The sequence below is a fragment of the Myotis lucifugus genome, unplaced genomic scaffold (assembly GCF_000147115.1).
Source record: "Myotis lucifugus unplaced genomic scaffold, Myoluc2.0 scaffold_35, whole genome shotgun sequence".
Taxonomy (NCBI): domain Eukaryota; kingdom Metazoa; phylum Chordata; class Mammalia; order Chiroptera; family Vespertilionidae; genus Myotis; species Myotis lucifugus.
This window is the reverse complement of record NW_005871083.1, coordinates 4,509,375-4,529,079: the sequence shown is the minus strand read 5'-3', so window position 1 is coordinate 4,529,079 and position 19,705 is coordinate 4,509,375. Positions and strand designations below refer to the sequence as shown.

General features: G+C 38.5%; 1 protein-coding gene and 1 long non-coding RNA gene across 4 annotated transcripts in view; one reads left to right on the top strand and one right to left on the bottom strand.

Moving 5' to 3' along the window:
* The first annotated feature begins 134 nt into the window (after positions 1-134).
* Positions 135-15,809, top strand: CENPN (centromere protein N). 2 transcript variants are annotated; one of them, XM_023752585.1, is made up of 11 exons: positions 135-366; positions 1,425-1,597; positions 2,822-2,867; positions 5,424-5,483; positions 5,899-5,975; positions 8,383-8,559; positions 10,280-10,381; positions 12,217-12,280; positions 12,779-12,891; positions 15,353-15,479; positions 15,721-15,809. In XM_023752585.1, the coding sequence occupies exons 2-11, from the start codon at positions 1,427-1,429 to the stop codon at positions 15,801-15,803; spliced, it is 1,020 nt and encodes a 339-aa protein (XP_023608353.1). In that variant the 5' UTR covers positions 135-366; positions 1,425-1,426; the 3' UTR covers positions 15,804-15,809. The 2 variants fall into 2 exon arrangements, with proteins under 2 accessions (XP_023608353.1, XP_006087112.1); XM_006087050.3 differs by having other exon boundaries at positions 1,417-1,597.
* Positions 15,810-16,394: 585 nt separating this feature from the next.
* LOC106696900 overlaps positions 16,395-19,705 on the bottom strand; it is an 8,635-nt gene continuing 5,324 nt past the window's right edge. Inside the window, exons 1-3 of one of the 2 annotated variants that reach the window (XR_001347886.2) lie at positions 17,599-18,901; positions 16,861-16,971; positions 16,395-16,742 (exon numbers count right to left, since the gene is read on the bottom strand). This is a non-coding gene — a long non-coding RNA (uncharacterized LOC106696900). Of the gene's footprint in view, positions 16,743-16,860; positions 16,972-17,598; positions 18,902-19,705 lie in introns of those variants that run through there. The other variant, XR_002828823.1, reaches the window with a different exon arrangement.

Sequence of the window (19,705 nt, the reverse complement as noted above, 5' to 3'; positions counted from 1 at the left end):
CTCACCTCCTCTGAGGCGCATGCGCCGCCCGGCCTGGACGGGCCCATTTTTGGGGAACTGAAGGGGGAGCCAGCCCACAGAGGCACGGTGAAGCCTAAAGAGCAAGCTGAGCCAACAAGTCAGATGTCGTGTCTGAGATTAACTGCATTTAAGCAATATTCTCTGCTGAGAAAAACGACGTGAGGGCTCTCCGAGTTTCACTTCTGCCGCTTCCCGCACGCGGCCCCCTGCGAAGGAGAGACAGTCCAAAGTTTGCGCCCCCCCCGGTGGGCGGGGCTCCAGGGCGGCGGGGACTGCCATTGGTGGCTTTGAAGGCGCAGCGGGCGGGAACAGCTGTAAGAAGTGAGGCGGCTTGCGATGTGAACGGTAAGAGAGCCCCTAACGGCATGGAATCGGGCCCCAGAGGGTGGAGGAGGCCCGAGAACCCACATCCCAAGCCTCTGAGGCAATTTTTTGGGACTGCCACACGCCCCCAGGCGGGGGACTGGCGCTTGGTCCCGGCTGGAGGCAGAAGGGCTGGAACTACGGATGAAGCTGGCGAGGGCTATGACGCTTGGTCGTGACCTCACATCCGCCCCTGTGGGGGCGGGGCTTACGAAGGCGTGCGTCAGAGCTGAGCTGCTCCGATGGTCACGTGACGGCCTGCTCGGCTAGCCCAGCCTTAGATTGCTGTTTTGCCCAGTGTTGGGTGTTTTGATTTTTCAGTTAACCTTGGCGTCCGTCCTCTTAGGTCCATGCAGCCTCCCGCGTCACTTCTTATGCTCCTTGTTGCAGTTCTTTGGCGGTGTAGTTCTATAGGAAGGTTACTTAAAAGGGCTCTTTTCTGTCATGCGTTCATTCAACAAATATATCTTGAGCACCTTCTATAAGCCAGGCGCTGAGCTGCATGCTAGGAAATAAGAAATTAGGTCATCACAGGGAATCAGAGTTTACGCAAGAGTTTTCCGACTTTGTTAGTGAGATTAAGTGCGCTCTTTCTACCAAAATTCTTCAAAATGGCATTCTACAAACTTTACCCAACATTTTTGGAATCTTCTGAGGCACTCTAAAATGCAGAATCTCAAGCCCTACTTGGTGACTTGAGTGTGTCTAGCATGCATAAGTGCTCCTTAATTTGTTACATGAATTAGTAAATGAATGAATGGTTTCCATATTATTGCCTTCAAAAGTTCAAAATACTCTAGCCAAGAAAGGAGAGAGAGCACTAATTTTTAAAAACTCTAAAAGACATTTAAATATATAGCTTAAGGAGAAAGTTATTAAATCCTCTTGTTAAAACACTTTGCAGATTGCCAGAGAAACAATAAAATAAACATTTAGGTGTTTGACCTACAAATCAAAATCCCGGGCTAAAAAGATGATTTTTAAAAAAATTAACTGTTAAGTTAAGCTTGTGCTGTTTTTGTTTTATTACATTGCCAAAGAAATGGATGAAATTGTTGCCGAGTTTATCAAGAGGACCATCTTGAAAATCCCAATGGCTGAAATGATGACAATCCTGAAAGCCTGGGATTTTTTGTCTGAAAGTCAACTGCAGACCATAAACTTCCGGAAGAGAAAGGAATCTCTTGTGCATGACTTGGTTATGCTTTGTGAGGTAACAATGTTCAAAATGATTAACCTTGAACTTCATGCTTTGGTTTTTTTTCTTTGTTCCCTTTGTCCAAAAGAGATTTAAGGCAGCTGCTAAGCTGTGAAGTGACCAGGCTACGTACCACTATAATGGAGAAGACACTAATTTTTAATTGGCTTTTCAGCTTATCAAAACTGCTTACAAATCATTAAGAAAAAAGTGAATACCATGTGAGAAAAAAACAGACAATACAAGTAATGAGCAGTATTCTTTTTATACCTATGAGATTGTCCACGATGAAAAGATAGTACTCAGATGTGCTGGTCAAGTTGTGTAGAAAGAGATACTCTTTCACATGTATTTATTTATTTATTTGCTTTTTGCTTTAAAAAGATTTCAGACTTTCAGAAAATTTGCTAGTACAAAGAATTCCCATGTTCCAGTATACCCTTCCCTTAGTCACTTTTAAATAAATGTACTTTATGACCCAGCAGTTCCACTTCTGGAAATTAATGTGGGTAAAATCATAAAAAATAAAAAAATGTATATAAATATAATTGATAAACATATGTATGTAGTTATAAATATGTAAATATATAAATAAAGACGTTAACTAGCATTGTTTATAAAAACAAAAAATTGCAAACAAACAACTATACATAGAAGATGATTATACTCCACATAAAATATTATTCAGCCATTAGAAAGAGTAAATTAGATGTTTGTGTGCACATTGAAAAAAACTATATGCTATGCATACATATAAATGTATAATGCATAAAATAGTGGTTCTCAGCTGGGATGAATTTTGTCTTCTGGAGGGTACAATGTCTGGAGACATTTTTGGTTGTCAAAACTGTAGGAGTGGGGTGCTACTGGATTCCAGTAGATAGAGGCCAGGGACGCTTCTTAATGTCTTACAACAGCTCTCCACAACATAGAATTATCTGACACAAAACGTCAGTAGTGTCCAGTTAAGAAACCCTGTTGTAGAGGAAGTTGAGAAGAACAAAACAAAAATTAAAAGTGATGAGGAGTAAATTGTGGGAGAACAGGTGTAAGTACCTGTACTAAACATGAATCAGAAGGTGTATTTGTTACTTAACGGGAGAGTAGATCGGAGACAGGTTAATAAAGTATTGAGAGGGTGCTCATAGTCTGTCCTAAGCAATTCTAAAATGTGCTGTGATTCTAGGATAGAATCAAACCGATAGCCATGTTTACTGAATATTTTACCTTTTCTTTCAGGAGAAGCATGCGAATGTCAATGATGCTGCCCTTTTAGACATTATTTGTAAGTTCTGGTGATTTGTATTTATATTGAACCAATACAGTTTCATCAGAGAGGTAATATTGTAGATAAGGGCTCAAGTTGACCTGGTGTGTAAAATCCCAGCTCTATCGCTTACCAGTCCTGTGTCCTTTGCCAAGTCACATTGCCTTTCTAGGCCCCAGGCTTCTACTAGTAAATAGAAATAATAATAGCACCTGTTAATATAATAACATTATAATAATATAGCACAGGATCATTGTGAGGGTTAAATGAGATCATGCTTGAAAGGTTCTTAGCACAATGACTGGCATATATAAGTACATATTAATAGAATTGAAAATGTATTTCTGAAAACTTGTTCTTATTATAGTGCATCTTGTAAGGGATGTAAGGATTAAGACTGACTAGACTTAGCACGTGGTATGGTCTAGGGCAGCAGTTGCCAACCTTTCGGACCTCGCGGACCACCGGTTGGAGACCACTGGTTTAGGGGGACTGAGTGGGAGGAGCACATGTGGCTCCGGGGTTTATAGGTGCAACTAGAAAGACAGTGGAGCCCCTTGCTAAGTAAGATAGGGAACACTAGAGGTGGACCGAATATGTCACAGAGATCATAGATTAGCCTAGAACAGTGGTCGGCAAACTCATTAGTCAACAGAGCCAAATATCAACAGTACAACGATTGAAATTTCTTTTGAGAGCCAAATTTTTTAAACTTAAACTATATAGGTAGGTACATTGTTATTAACTTAATTAGGGTACTCCTAAGGCTTAGGAAGAGCCACACTCAAGGGGCCAAAGAGCCGCATGTGGCTCGCGAGCCGAAGTTTGCCGACCATGGGCCTAGAACATGTTCTATTTGAGGAAGTGTCTTCATGTATTTAAGTCCTTGCCACTTATCATAAACTTTTGCATGATGTTTAATGGGATCATTACGACAAGAATTTTAATTTCTATTATTATTATAACAGCCTTATTCAGAGATCAATTAGCAGGCTATCTTAACTCTGAAATACAGAATCAAGAAGAAAATACCAGAAAGGAACAAAAACGCTTCAGATGCTGTCTCTTGGGCAGGCATCACATTGTGCCAGATTACACCTGTTTTAGACAGAACTTAGGGAATCAAGAATTGTCAGGCCATTGCTATAAATGGGGTGAGAGGGAGATCTGGGGACACCAGACTGTCGATTAACACTCCCTCCACGTTCTGCGTGGAGTAGGGTTCGGTATCTGAAAGTGGAGCCGCACAACAAATGAAAGAAAAAGACACGAGATAATTTTGCAATATTGGGGGACCAGGCGGGCAAGTCCCGAAGGACTTCCTCCCTGTGCTTAGGTCTCACCAAGCTTTTATTGACCTGGGATGCAATCATAGCATAGCCCTTAGGCAGGTGACCCCATTAACAGGCAGACTAGCCCATCAGCAAGGATTTACATAATAATAAATGGGAATTAAGGGAACTAAGGTGGGGATGCTTCAGCTATTATTACCTAAATTAACTGGGTGGTTCCTAGATTAACTGGGTGGTGCAGTTCTGACCTTTGCTAGGACTTCAAAGGTTACTAGCTTTTGGGGGTCTCTGTTTAAACTCAGCTAGTGAAGACAATGAATGGACTCCGGCACCAGACACCAAATATAAAACAAAAACCCCCCACTAAACTGTTGGAAGGACAGAAAGTACAAAAAGCACAGTAAGTTGGTGCCCTTGTGTGTGGGGGTCAACAGCCCCTTTTATGGGGTGCAGAGCACCTTGGTCCTAGGTGCAAAGACACAGGGATGCAGATGGAGGTCAGTACAGGGACAGAGTAAAGCCGGATGATAATGTAGTGGGATTGAACTTAATAACTTCCTAGGTCCATTTTTACTCCAAGACACTCTTAAGTTTATAACTCCTGAAGGGTGTCTTCTATATCATTCATTCATTCATCAGATATAATACGGAGTGCCAGCCAGTGTCTAGACACTGAATACAACAGTGCACAAGACAAAGTCGTGTATTCCACAGGATTCTAGTTGGGGAGACAAGCAGTATACAAATGACTATCTAAATATATGATGTGATGTAGGATAATGGTAAGTGCTATGAAGTAAACTAAAGCAGGGTGGGGTGGGAGGGTCGGTTTGGGTAGGGTGATCAGGGTAGGCCACTGCATAGGAGGCATTTTATTAGAGACTAGATGAGGTGCAGGAATGAAGTATGCAACGAGCTAGAAGAAGAATGCTCCAGACAAAGGAACAGCCAGCTAGTACACACACCAGTTATGGGGAGCACACCATCCCTGGCATGCTCAATAAATGCTGCATTCTGTGTGGAAATAAAATAAATGATCTGACTTAAGAGTAAATGCTAAAGCTCTACTAGATTGAGTAATTCTTTATGACGTGTTTTATTTAGAGTAAATTTCATCCATGTAAAATTTATCTCTGAATAAAAATGTATAACCGAATTTATAAACTACTATTTTCTCCACCTTCATGTTATTTTTAATGACATGGAGAAAATAGTAATTCATAAGCACAGTACTTAAAAGTTCTATGATATAATAGCAGTAAGTTCTTCCTCCCTCTCTCAGATACTCAATTTCATCGGCACCAGAAAGTTTGGGATGTTTTTCAGATGACTAAAGAACCAGGTAACATTTTCCCTTTTAAAGTAAACATTTAGCGGGCCAAGGGGTTCAATGGGGAAAAGGGGGGACATATTTAATACTTTCAACAATAAAGATTTTAAAAAATAAAGAACTTATCTAAAAAATAATAATAATAAAGTAAACATTTACATTTGATATTTTGGCTATTTAAAAATGAATAGCAGTATGTTCCTCTTAAATCACTTTTTTTTCAAAATGAGGTGATTATTACTCTTTTTTGGGAAAATGAAAAATATATTTGGCAATGCTGTGTCAGAGTACCAGCAGCATCTCTGTGATTTGAATATTATTGCTCTTTGATGTTATACAAATGCTTGCCTCAGGGTCTTTGAAATGTATTTATTGAAGACATTGTAGCTCCCTTAATTTTTCTTGATTTTTCTTTTCATTTTGACAGGTGAAGATATTGACCTTTTTGATATGAAACAATTCAAAAGTTCATTTAAGAGAATTCTTCAGAGAGCGTTAAAAAATGTAAGATTAAAATCTTTCTGAACTTCAATGAAATTCAATTCCATGCATCTGTGCTACTACCTTTTTTTATTTGTAAGAATTTCAAATAATAATATTCCATACTATTCTAGTTCATAACAAGAAAGAACTTTTTATTATGCAAACTTTCTGCTCACCTCTCTCTTTTAAAAAATATTTTTAATTGATTTTAGAGAGAGGAAGAGGGAAAGCGATATAGAAATATCAATGATGAGAGAGAATCATTGATTGGCTGCCTCCTGCATGCCTCACACTGGGGATCAGCCCACAACCTGGACATGTGCTCTGACTGGGAATTGAACCATGACTACCTGGTTCATAGATTGACGCTCAACTGCTGAGCCACATGGGCTGGGCTCCCCTCCTGAGGATCTTACTTAACTGCAACAGATTTTACTTAAATAGCCATGGGTGCCTAGTGGCTCCTGTAATGGTCAGTGCAGCTGAAAACCACCCACAGAATCTTTCTGCCATTCCATTTCCACAAGCACCACCTTATTGTCATAGGTTTGGGCAATCTCTCCTTCATTCTCTTTCCATGTTATTCTGTCTTAGTCCTCCTTACATATAAAAGCATGCCAAAAAATCACATTTGCCATGCTATGGCTGTCCTCCTTAGAGTAGTAGTGTTCCCTCTTTTTTCATACACAATTCTTTGATCTTTCCATCACTTTGCCTCATCCTTTGTAACTTGTCATTCTTTCTACGCATCCACTTGTCAGTGAACATATTTTCTCCTTTCTTAAAATGACCCTTCTTCGTGTGCTTTGAACTCATCTCCTACATCCTCATAGGGCCTACATCTTGGTTTTTCTCTCTTCTTTCACATTCTCAACCCCTTCATCTACTGATGCCTACTCTAATGCTTATAAACATGCCTAAATCCTAGTAAAAGTACATCCATTCTCCATGCTCATCTTTAAGCATAAAACTCTTAGAAGGAAATATTTCTTGTCCCTCATGTAGGAGTCCCTTCATCACCACCCCTTCATTTTTCTGAAGATCTTGCTATAAGAATATAAGATGGAACACCTGGTATCTGAGGATCTTGCTATAAGAATATGAGATGGAACACCTGGAGGCCAGCTGTTCAGAATTATACTGATTCTGTGGACGTCTTTTTTTTTTTTTAGCCCATTGATTTTTTTAACCTTTTTTGGATCGGATATAGACCCTTATGAAAATTTTGATATGTGATACAGCATGTCTCTCCAGAAAACATACACTTAGATTTATATACCTGACTGTGCATCCAATTCAGGGAGGTCACGGGCTTCTTGGAGCCCTCATTTAAAAGATTCTCATTCTGTGCTAGAGAGACTACTTAAATATGTTGAGTGCTACCAGTTTTCTCTCTCTAGTTAAAGTGTTCCCTCCATATATTTTATTTAGTCTTGATTTTACAGGTGTTTTTATTTTGGTAACGTGACACAAAGAGGCTATTGAGAATAAGACCCTATCTTCCACTCAAGGCAGTAGTGGGACCAATCGCTGTGCTGCTTACTCAGGGAGGGTCAGACAGCTGTGCACCCTCTACGCCCAGCACTGGGGAGGGCTCCTTGTCTCATGCACCAAGGGGATTTAGAAAAGCAGCCAAATAAAGAGTGGGCAAAGTCAAAGCAACTGCCTTCTTAATGCCAGCAGTCACATTACAACCAAATTACTGGAGTAAGGTATAAGAGGGTGGGAATGAAGAGACATGGGCCAGCCAAGTACACCTGTCTCAAGTACTGCCTTTGCAGGGTCTGAGCTCCGAGGGAAAGCTGAGTCAAGGGGGAGCTAATAACTAAGAGTAGGCTACTGAATTCCCGACGAACTGATAGTCATATTTAAAAGTTTAGGAAGGTCTACATTTTATCCATGAAATGGAAACCAAATAGAATTTCCTATTCTCATCACATAACTTTCCTTTAATTTGTAGCATCTCAGCTAAATGCATAAAAGCATTAGGATTAATATATTTTTAAGTCTATATATATTCGTATATATTTTAGTGTTGCTATTAAATTTAGTAGTGCACCATAGTTCTATGTTTCATGCAAAAAAGGCTCCATTTTATAACAAATATCATTTGTAAGGCTGCCTTCATAAACTCTTACAGGTAGAGGAACAGTTTTTCAGGACAAGCCCAAGAAATTATTGAAAAGTTCTGATATCACACCATGATTGTAGCTTTTTAATTTTTTTTTCTTCCAAAAGACTTTGCAAAGCAATATATATGTCTGCAAAACAACCACAAAATATTTTCTCAAAGATTCCCAAAACACTGTAATGAAAAGTAGGAGAAAAGACTGTGTGGAAGATTACAGTGACATCCTTCACCCCTAGAAAGCACATGTTGGTGCTACAAGATTTTAATTAGGAAACTTAAATTTTCTTTTTTAATAAGGTATCAGTCACCTTCAGGGACGCTGAAGAGAATGCAGTATGGATTCGAATTGCCTGGGGAACACAGTGTAAAAAGCCAAACCAGTACAAACCTACTTACGTGGTGTACTATTCCCAGACTCCGTATGCCTTCATTTCTTCTTCCAGGCTGAGGAGCAGCATTCCCCTTCTGGGTCAGGTATGGAACCAGTTACTACAGCTATAAAGTTGTATTATCTTATCTCAAAGGTCTATGTAGGTTTAAGCACTATGTAAAATGCCACATGTAATTCTTGATTTCCTAAAATAAGGAAGAGTGGTTCTTCTGCATGTGGGAAAGTGGTATAAGCATTGGTTCGGAGCTCTTCATTATTGTCTTTTAATCTAGAAGTAATGCGTATTTAATGTACAACTTCAACCAACACAGAGGTCTTTAAAGATCAACCCTTAGTCTTTTAAAATTCATATCCTTTTTCCCAATCCTATTTACCCAAAATAATTACTGTTAACAGTTTTGTTATTTCCTTTCAGATGTTTTATTACAAAAACCAGAATAGCATATCATCTGTCATTTGCTTTTTTAACATTTCCGTGTGTTTCCATCTGATACACCTCACAACTTTTTTGTGACTGCATAATTTGCCTATTAATAACATTATTTTCATTTGTAATCATTTTCCTTACATTCTGTGCACAAGAAGGAGCCTCTACTCACAGCCTGCTTCTTGTTATAGCTCTGGCTTCCTAGCATCTTTCCCCCAAATAAGCCATCCTTACGTAGGCCTGCCAACTGCTGCTGCTTCCAGTCTCTAGTGCAGTGGTTCTCAACCTTCTGGCCCTTTAAATACAGTTCCTCATGTTGTGACCCAACCATAAAATTATTTTCGTTGCTACTTCATAACTGTAATGTTGCTACTGTTATGAATCGTAATGTAAATATCTGATATGCAGGAAGGTCTTAGGCGACCCCTGTGAAAGGGCCGTTCGACCGCCAAAGGGGTCATAACCCACAGGTTGAGAACCGCTGCTCTAGTGGCACCTCAGTTGGTGCCAGAGCTACCACTTAAGCTGGTTGTAGGTGAGCAGCTCCACCATCCAGGCTCCATCATCTCTAGTAGAGCAAGCACTCCACAGTATGGATCTACGAGCCTTAGGATCCTGACAGGCACACTTGCTTGTCATTTAAATTCCTTGGCTGTTTACTGAAATGGCAGAAGGATTTCTGCTACATGCTTCTACTTCCCTTTAACTCTGCTTCTTTATGTTTGGGATCTTTTCCTCCTTAATATATACTAGTAGTGGTGGTTCATCCACTTACAGCCAGATGAGTCGCCCCTGCCACAGCTAGTTTAAACGTTGCCCCACAAGCTAATGTTTATTTCCACTGTGAATCTTAAGGCAAACTTATCTCTATCCTCTAGTTCCAGGTAAGTATTTTATTAATTCTGTTTCTGCCTTCTAACTTGCTTCTCCAGATAATGGGAAGCTTTTATAAATTGCATTTAATATGTACTTTTTTCTTCAGTATTTGTCCTAAAGTATCCATATTTGCATTTTAGTGTGGCAATATCATTGTAATATTAGATGACTGGTATTCCAAAATGGTAACATTTAAGTATTCATTGTTTATCCCTAAGTCTGAACTTAATGTATTATAAATCCTAACTTTAAATAGGAACACAGTTCTAAAAATGGTATAAAAGATTTTGCATTTATGATAATTTTAATGCCATTAGCCTTTTTTTGTCTTTTAAAAAAGCTGAGTAATAGGACATGAGATTACATTTTTCTGGGTTTCTCTTTTCACTCTCAAGTAGAAAGTATTCACTTACTGCCACTCTTAATTTTACTTTGACAAATACTGTAAATACAGGAATAGACACAGTAATCCTAATATTCTTTCTAACTTTCACTTTAAGGCACTGACAGTTGCTAGCAAACACCATCGGATTGTGAAAATGGACTTCAGAAGCCGATATCTGGACTCTCTTAAGGCTATTGTTTTTAAACAGTATAATCAGGTGAGCCCATCAGTGACTGTTTAAAGTCTCCATTTTCTCTTTACAAGCCACTGAGCAGGTGGGAAGTTCACCTACAACAAAAGGAGATCCCTTCAGGTACTACTGAAGCAGAGAAAACTTTGTTAGTTAACATTACAGGAAACAAAATAATGAAATGCCTCACTATCATCTTTTTATGATCATATTTTGTGTTTTATACTGCTCATTAGTTATTGGAGTCTGTTAAATCCCAATTTCCAGATCAGCTATTCTAATTAGAGTTTATTTTTTCTTTAGAATAACTTACTGCCTTTTAAAGCTAATTACAAAAAAATTAATTCTACTACTCTCTTCTATTGCAAGAGAAAAGTAGAATTAATTTTTTGTCCCATCAGTCCAGTAGGTGATACAGGGGTTAGAAGTAAAGGAAAAAGCATTGGTTTATTAAGTCCAACAATTTATTTGTTAAAATTATTTAAATGCATTAAATGTATCATTTACTTTTAATTATAAGAATGGATCTGGCCTTACAGGTTCAGGGTTATTTGCTCCTGTGCATGGTATCTGTGTGCTCATATGTTCAGACTCCTGTAGATGGGTCATTAATACCCTATGTATATCTTTGAGTTCTTAGATATATTATACAGGGTGGGACAAAAGTAGGTTAACAGTTGTTAACATGGAAAATAATACAATGATTAATAAATAATACAAGACTAAACTCTTGTGTTTTAATACGATTATAAACCTACTTTTGCCCTACCCTATATTTATATACTTCATCTGTTCTACATAGAAAATAGTAATGGCTCTCTGTAAGCCCTCTAAGGAAAACATATCTAACATTAAGAAGTTAGATAATGATTTTTCTCCCATAGCAGCCCGCTCCCCTCTTACCACCCACATTCCCATCAAATTGCTATCAACTGTTTTGCTCCTAGGAAAATACATATTGTCAAATACTTAATTATAAAAAACAGTGGCTTTAGTGGGGGAAGGTCAGAGAAGGGATTTGAGAAATTCAGACTTGAAGTAGGAAAATTATTTTTACAAAAGGAATCACAGTGAGTTTTTTTGGAGTTATAAAGACATAGCATAAAGCTAAAACTTCACATTGCAAATTCTGCCGTGATTTCTCTAGCTTTTGTACTCACCACCTATTTCTTCCACGTCCATTTTTTTTATAACAAAGTATAGACAGAGCTCCTCAGGCAAAACAGCCACGTTGCTCACCCTAGATGTCTCTGCCAATATCCTGCTCTAGGAGAAATGCTCCACTCAGCCTGGATATGGGCTCAAATCTCTTCTTGTTTGAAAAAATAAATATAAAATTTGAGCCCTGGCTGGTGTGGCTCAGTGGTAGAGCATTAGCCTGAGCAACGTATGAGCACACAGATACCATGCACAGGAGCAAATAACCCTGAACCTGTAAGGCCAGATCCATTCTTATAATTAAAAGTAAATGATACATTTAATGCATTTAAATAATTTTAACAAATAAATTGTTGGACTTAATAAACCAATGCTTTTTCCTTGGCCCGAGCAACGAAGGGTCTTAGTTTCAATTCCCAATCAGGGGCACATACCTGGGTTGCAGGTTCATTCCTGGCCCCCGTCAGGGCGTGTACGGGAGGCAACCAATCGATGTGTCTCTCTCGCGTTAGTGTTTCTCTCTCCCTTTCCGTTCCTTCTACTCTCTTTAAAAATCACTGGGGGGGAAAATCCTTGGGTGAGGATTAACAAAAAAAAAACAAATAGGTAAAACTTGACATACTTTTATGTACTAAAACAAATAATAGCTGTACTTCAAGGTGTTAAAATCAGGAAAACATTCACTTTTTCTTTTTTCTCTCTAGACTTTTGAAACTCACAACGCCACTACACCTCTACAAGAAAGAAACCTTGGGCTAGATATAAACAGTATGTGTGTTTTAAAACAAAAACTGAAATTTGAAAGTACACTTTTAAAAATGAAAATTTTTCTATCTCTTAGCAATTTGTTGGCAATAAAATGAAATGGTACAGCCATTCTGAAACATTTTTATGGCTTTCCAATGGCATAGGAACGGCTATTGATTTCATGTTAAGTAAAGAAAGCAGGAAAGAAAATTTGTATATTTTATAATCCCAGTTTAAAAAATACACTTTTTATTCTCTGAAAAAGGGCTATACAGGAATATATAAAATGTTAACAGTACTTATTTCTGTGTGGTAGAATTAATGAGTGGCTTTTATTTACTTTTTTATCAGTGCTTTCCAATTTTTCTACAATAAGAAAATATTACAATCAAGAGAAGAACCTGTAAACATTATCTTTAAATTATACAAGCAAGTTGAAAGGTTAGGAATTAAAGGGGGATAATTTAAGGATGAAATATACTCCTAACAGCTCTTTTATTTGAAATCTTCCATCTATAGTGGATTCAAGGATCATTCATGAAAACATAATAGAAAAAGACAGAGTACAAAGAGTGACTCAAGAAATTTTCGGAGACTATCCTCAACCAAGACTAGAATTTGCACAGTATAAGGTAGGACATCGCTATAAACTATCTACAGTTATCAATATTTTTTAAGAGAATAAAACATCTAAGTGAACTGGTTCTAAGAAACGTCCTTATTCATTTGTCACTTTAATTTTATATAATCAGTTTATATAATATTTAGTAAGTTTCTCTATTAATAAAGAAGACCTTTGGAAATTTTAAGTTTGCCTTTTCATTTCATCTTTCATATTAATTCAATTAATTATAACTGGCTGTGATCTATTATTTTTGAGGGGAAAAAATTGTAGGCTATACCTTTCTAATCCATCCATACCTAGAACAATACTTACAATGCAGTGGGTGCTCATAAAGACTTGTTGAATAAAAGAGTGAATAAATAAGTCATTATATAGTCCAGTTGGTATCACATGGAGAAAAAACCAGTAGCCTAGTTAGTTTTGTAAACCTAGCTCATCCCAGAAGTGTACCACTGCCCACCAAGAAGACCAGTGTCAGGGACAAACCCATTGCCACCATTACAAGAATTCAAGATTTTGTCATGATCATTAATCTCATACTCATGCTTATACAACACTCTCCTCCCCTTAAACACCTCATTAAAATTCTTTCTGCTTAGTGCCCCTACAGGCCACACTTCAAATCTGCCATAGATCTGCTCATTTAGGCCTAATGCTTATTTGGTTTGATGTGTTTTCAGTACGAATAGCTCATTAACACCTTTCAAGTTTGGTTCCCTGAATGGCAGGTTTTAATCCAGTTCCTTTAGAAAGCTCATATTGTGGGACACTGGTTCTCAAAGTGTGGTCCCTGGACCAGCGGTACCAGCATCACTTGGGAATAGATAAGAAATGTGGATTCTCGGCCCCACTTTAGTCCTAATGGATCAGAATTCTGCAGGTGGGACCCAGCCATCTGGTTTTACAAGCCCTCTCTAGCTAATTTTGCACACTAAAGTTAGAGATCCACTGAAGGAGTATACAGAAGATTTAATCTACAAAATTTCCCTTTACATATATCTTAGAATGGCTCTATTCTATACGTCAAGGTGCACGTTGATGCATACCTGCTACTAATTTTCCCCCACTTCCTATTTTGAAAAATGTCAAACCTTCAGAAAACTTGCAAGAATATTACAGTGAATATTCTTGTCCTCTTTGCTTCAATTCACCAGTTGTTAACATTTTGCCACAGTTGCTTTCTTTTTCTTTCTTGATGCTGAACCATTTGAGTTAGTTGTAGGCATTACTCAGTCTTCAACTATTTCAGCATACTGCCTCTAAATGCGAAGGATCACTTTAAGTTTTAAAAGAAATTGAAATTAGAATCTAAGAGCCAAGTACCTATTAAATTAGCAATACTTGGATATTTGATAATATTAATTTTTTTATGTGTGGTAATGTAAGAGGATGAAAAGAGTCCTTTTTAGGTGTTTTTAGATACATACTGAAATATTTACAGATGGGATACTATGATGTCCTGGATTTGCTTCAGAATAATCCAGTGTGGGTGGGCTGTAGGGAATGGGAAGAAAGGTAATAAATGAAAAAATACTGACCATTAGTTGATCATTGTTTCAGCTCGGTGATATGCACATGGGACTCATTATACTGTGCACCTTACTTGTGTATGTTTTTTTTTTTAATCTTCCATAATGAGAAGTAAAAAAGAAATCATGGTAGTGATTCAAAAGACATGACATTTTTATATTGAAATAACAGGTTACAAAAGATAGTGCTAATTTTCCATTAAGAATGCAAAATAGGCTGAAGCCGGTTTGGCTCAGTGGATAGAGCGTTGGCCTGTGGACTGAAAGGTCCCAGGTTCGATTCCGGTCAGGGGCATGTACCTGGGTTGCCGGCACATCCCCAGTGGGGGATGTGCAGGAGGCAGCTGATCGATGTTTCTCTCTCATCGATGTTTCTAACTATCTCTCTCTCTCCCTTCCTCTCTGTAAAAAATCAATAAAATATATTTTAAAAAAAAAAAGAATGCAAAATAGGCCCTACCTGGTTTGGCTCACTGGATAGAGCATCGGCCTACAGACTGAAGGTCCCAGGTTGTACAGATACAATTCTGGCCAAGGGCACATGCCCAGGTTGCGGACTCGATCTCCAGTAGGGGGTGTGCAAGAGGCAGCCAATCAATGATTCTCTCTCATCATTGATGTTTCTATCTCTCTCTCCCTTTCTCTTCCTCTCTGACATCAATAAAAATATTTTTTTTAAAAAATGCGAAATAGGACACCTGCGGGCGAAACTGCCATCCAAGGTCTCCTGTGTGTCAGGCACTGTGCACACTTTGCATTTTGTGTGTTCTATCGTTTGATATGCTGGTTGCCCTCTACATTTTCAGTTAGCTTCTCTCATCCATTAAGCCCTGTATTACTTGGTGATAATAATTAGTGAAATGAGTAATTCAATTTTGTTACATGTTGCCATTCCAACTGATATATTTAATAGTCATTTATAAATATATTTGTTGACAGCTTGAAACAAAATTCAAAAGTGACTTAAATAGGGGCATCTTGGCTGAAAGAAAAGAACCTCTCCGATGCCTAGTAAAGTTCTCTAGCCCGAATCTTCTGGAAGCATTGAAATCCTTAGCACCAGCAGGTAAGTAGTCAGTTTATTTTGCAAGCTAGAACAATTAACAGCATACCTACATTCAAACCTCCCTTTGCTGACTAATTACCTCTGAGCTTTCTCATGACCAGTCTGGTATCCCATCTTACCCCGTATTGCATATTCTGCTTCTGCACATAATGAGGGTCCATGATCTTGCCCATTTTTAAACTGACTCAAATCTTTGTCCTGTGATTATTTTAATTGTCTATTTTTCTTTTTTTAATTTCAGGTATTGCAGATGCACCACTTTCTCCATTGCTCACTTGCATACCCCAAAAAAGAATGAATTATTTTAAAATTAAAGATAAATAAGACATATATGGTTTGTAAGCATCACATCTCCCTGACTATATTGCATACATATTTCACTTCATGGCTAGCTATTTTAAACATGAACCCTTAATATTGACAATTTTAAAATGTTCAATATAATTGTTGGGAATGATTATTTCCTCTTCCACTGTGTGCTCCCTCTTCCTCATATCCTGCAAAGCATAGCAGTTGTGGGTCTTTAAGTGACAGGATGTCCTTTTTCTCACACCTGTCTCTCCTCTTTCCTAGAGAGGTCTGGTTCCAATTGCTAGTTTTTAGGAATTTTCTCTTGAGCTTTGGATCACATAAAGAAATACCAAGAAACTATACCCAATTCAAAACTTTCTAGGAGAATCATAAACTTCGTACATTCAGAGGGTAGACTTGGGTCCATTAAGTTGTTATTGCAGGAGGTAGTGTATCAGATGATTTAGTTATATAAAATAATGGTTTCATTGTAAATATACTTTTCATAATCTATTTTATCATACATATGACATTCAAACTGACCAATTTTATACTGATTTGTGAATAAAGATATTTAAAAACTGATATATAAGTTACTTTTGATGGAAATCAAAAAGAGGCTTATTGTACAGATACATAAATACAATCAGAAAAAGGAGTTAAAGTATGCTTTATAATACAATGGTATTTTCTACAGACTGTAGGGATTTTATGTGAAAAATATGTTTTTAGATTTAATTAGCAATAGCAAAGACACTTTGGTTATCTTAGAGTGAGGCACTGAGTCTGCAAGGGCTTAATGCTAATTTTCTTATGGATCACCGTTGTGATTCAAAGCATCTGTACACACAGGGCAGGCACTTCTGCTCAGTGCCTGAATGGCTGTGTTAGGTCTGCATAGAGGTGCTGCATGTTCCTGGGTTGGCTTCTCACAGCTCTCCTTGGTGCTTGGCAAGGGTGTGCAACTGGAACCTGAAAGAAGATGCTAATCATATTATCCAGTCTATAGTGGAATCACTTGAGGCTGCACACTGAGGCCTCCCAGACAGATGTAACTGCTTAAGGAAATGAGAATACAAGGAACTCTTACCTATTATGTCTTGATGGCCCAGACACACATACTGTATTCAAATGTAGTCTTGAGAACAGATGGAGCAGTAAATATACATTCAAGGACCTCTATAGCCAAGGTATTTACTGCCTAATGTAAAATTAGGGAAAAGAAATTGATTCAGAATAATGCAGTGGGATTTTTGTATTTTTTCTAATTAGGAATTTATTTAATTTTACATTAGGTAGAATCTCTAAAAATGAATACTAGCTAACACTAATTAAGCCCTTAAATATATGGCAGACACTGCTAAGTATTTTATATCTATTTTTTATTTTCATAACAATCCTTCAAGGCAGGCAGCATTACTAGTCTTATTCTACTTAAGTGAATAACAAAGCTTAGCCTAGCTAGTAAGTGGCTGATCCCACATTAACTACAGGCAGTCAGACCTCAGAGCCTGCACTCTAGACTCCATGCTGAAAAGAACAATAGCCCATGGATCCTGTCCCACACATAGATACGATTTTTTTTGGCCCATGGTACTTATTAAATCATAATTCCTTTGGTGGGCAGAATAATACCCCCTGTTCAAAGATGCCCACACCCTAATCCCTGGAATCTGTATGTTACCTTAAAAGCAAAGGGATTTTGCAAATGAGGAGAGTTCCTGAATGCACCCAATGTAATTACTAGGGTACTCAAAAATGGAAGAGAAGAAAGCAAAAGGAGATATGACTACTGAAGAAATCAGAGTGATATAACGACTCAGCTCACCATTACTGACTTTGAGAAGCTGGAAGAGGCAAGCTACTTCCACGGAGCCTCCAGAAGAAATGCAGCCCTGCCAACTCCTTGATCCTGGTCTGGTAGCTAGGATCATTCTAGACTTCTAATCTCTAGAACTGTCAGATAATGAAGAAAGAGTGAAGATGGGGAATATATAAGATGGAGTCATTTTAACTAAGCTGCTAAAATTAACATGAAGTTTGAGGCATAAAAGATTCCATTCTTGTTCTAACCTGGTAACATAAACTTTTTTTTAACTTTTCAGTCCTGTGTCGATGCTTGGATTTACAAATGGACTTCTAGATAACCCTGTTTAACCCTGAAGGACGCAGGTACCCAGACTACCTGATTACCCTCTGAAGGACTCATATACATTCACCTGACATCCATTATCCAGACCAGAGGATGTGACCAAACCTCCTGGCATCCATCACCCTGACTGCCCTGACATATGACTGATAATCATCCTGGATCAGTTGTAAGGCTAAGAATGCAGGACTGATAATTTTCAAGAATGTACTTTTTATTATAAGAACTTAACTTTTCTTTCTGCTTTGGAACACTTTTTTTCCTTGCTGTGTTCCTAGCTTGCAAACTCCAAGACCCTTGAATAAGTCCTTATCATTTATTTCTAGCCAAAGCCTCCAGGCTCTTTTTGAGTTCCTTCAACAATAACAAATCTGTGTTTTAAGCCACAGATTTTGTGGAAATTAGTTATTGCAGCAATAGAAAACTAATACATATGCTAATATATAAATGTTGAATGATTTCACATAAAAATATTGAAAAACAAATCTAGTGATATCAAAGATGCAGCTGCTCCCCTTTAAACAAAAAATTTATTTCTCGGGAGAGAAAAAATGGCGGAGGTATAGACGGACGTGTCCGTGCCTTGTCCCGGAGCTGTTAGGGTGAGCAGCTGAAGCGGGTAACATAAAGCCCGAATAAGCAGAGGATATTCAGCTGAGAGACAGTTTGCAGCCGGGAACGGTGGAGGAATCCTTGAGAAAGCGGATTGAAAGTTGGAGACTGCGGCTGAAATCTCTCCCGGATCGCCGGATCAGCCGCGGAGACCACGCCATCTTGAGTGGCTGTTTTTTGGAAATGTATACTGTACACCCAAAACCCGGCATCCAGAGATTGGCTGCTAACCCGGAGACACTGGATCTGGGACAGCGCGACTACGTGGAGTCCTGCTTCTCACGGAAAGATCCAAGCAACAGCAGCCTCCTGATCACCACACCCTTTGTCTGAGGAACAGCAGCTGTACGTGAAGCCTCCCCCAACCAGCCAGAAGAGCCACCACAGCTGTGAACAGCACCCGCCAGAGGAGCTGCTACCAACTGAGGAGCAGCTGCTACCGCAACCGCCCGAGGAGCCACTGCTACCCAGGGAGCAGCCACTGAATGACTCAACATCTAGATATGTCAGTGAGATCAAACATGGGTAGACAAACCCCCAAAGGAAAGAAAAGGAGGACTCACCAGAAAAGCAGCTGAGTGATACAGAGGCATTCAACATGACAGAAAAAGAATCCAGAATAAGGGTCCTAGAGTACATAAACCGGATGGAGGAAAAAATCAACAACTTATGGAAGAAGCAAGAAGAAACAGATGAAAAAATGAATAACTTATGTAAGACCCAAGAAGAAATGAAGAGCGATATAGCTGCAATAAAAAATACCATTGAAAGTATCAACAGTAGACTAGGAGAAGCGGAGGACCGAATTAGTGAATTAGAAGACAAGGAGGCAAAACACACCCAAACTGTACTGCAATTGGAGAAAAAAATTAAAAGAAAGGAGGAGAACCTAAGGGAGCTTTGGGACAACATGAAACGAAACAACATATGAATAATAGGGGTGCCAGAACAACAGAAAGAGGAACAAGGATTAGAAAACCTATTCGAAGAAATAATATCAGAAAACGTCCCTGAGGTGGGGAAGAAAAAAGTCACACAAGCACAGAGAGTCCCAAACAAGGTGAACCCGAAAAGACCCACACCAAGACACATCATAATTACCATGGCAAATGTTCAGGACAAAGAGAGAATCTTACAGGCTACAGAGAGAGAGACGGAAAGATACATACAAGGG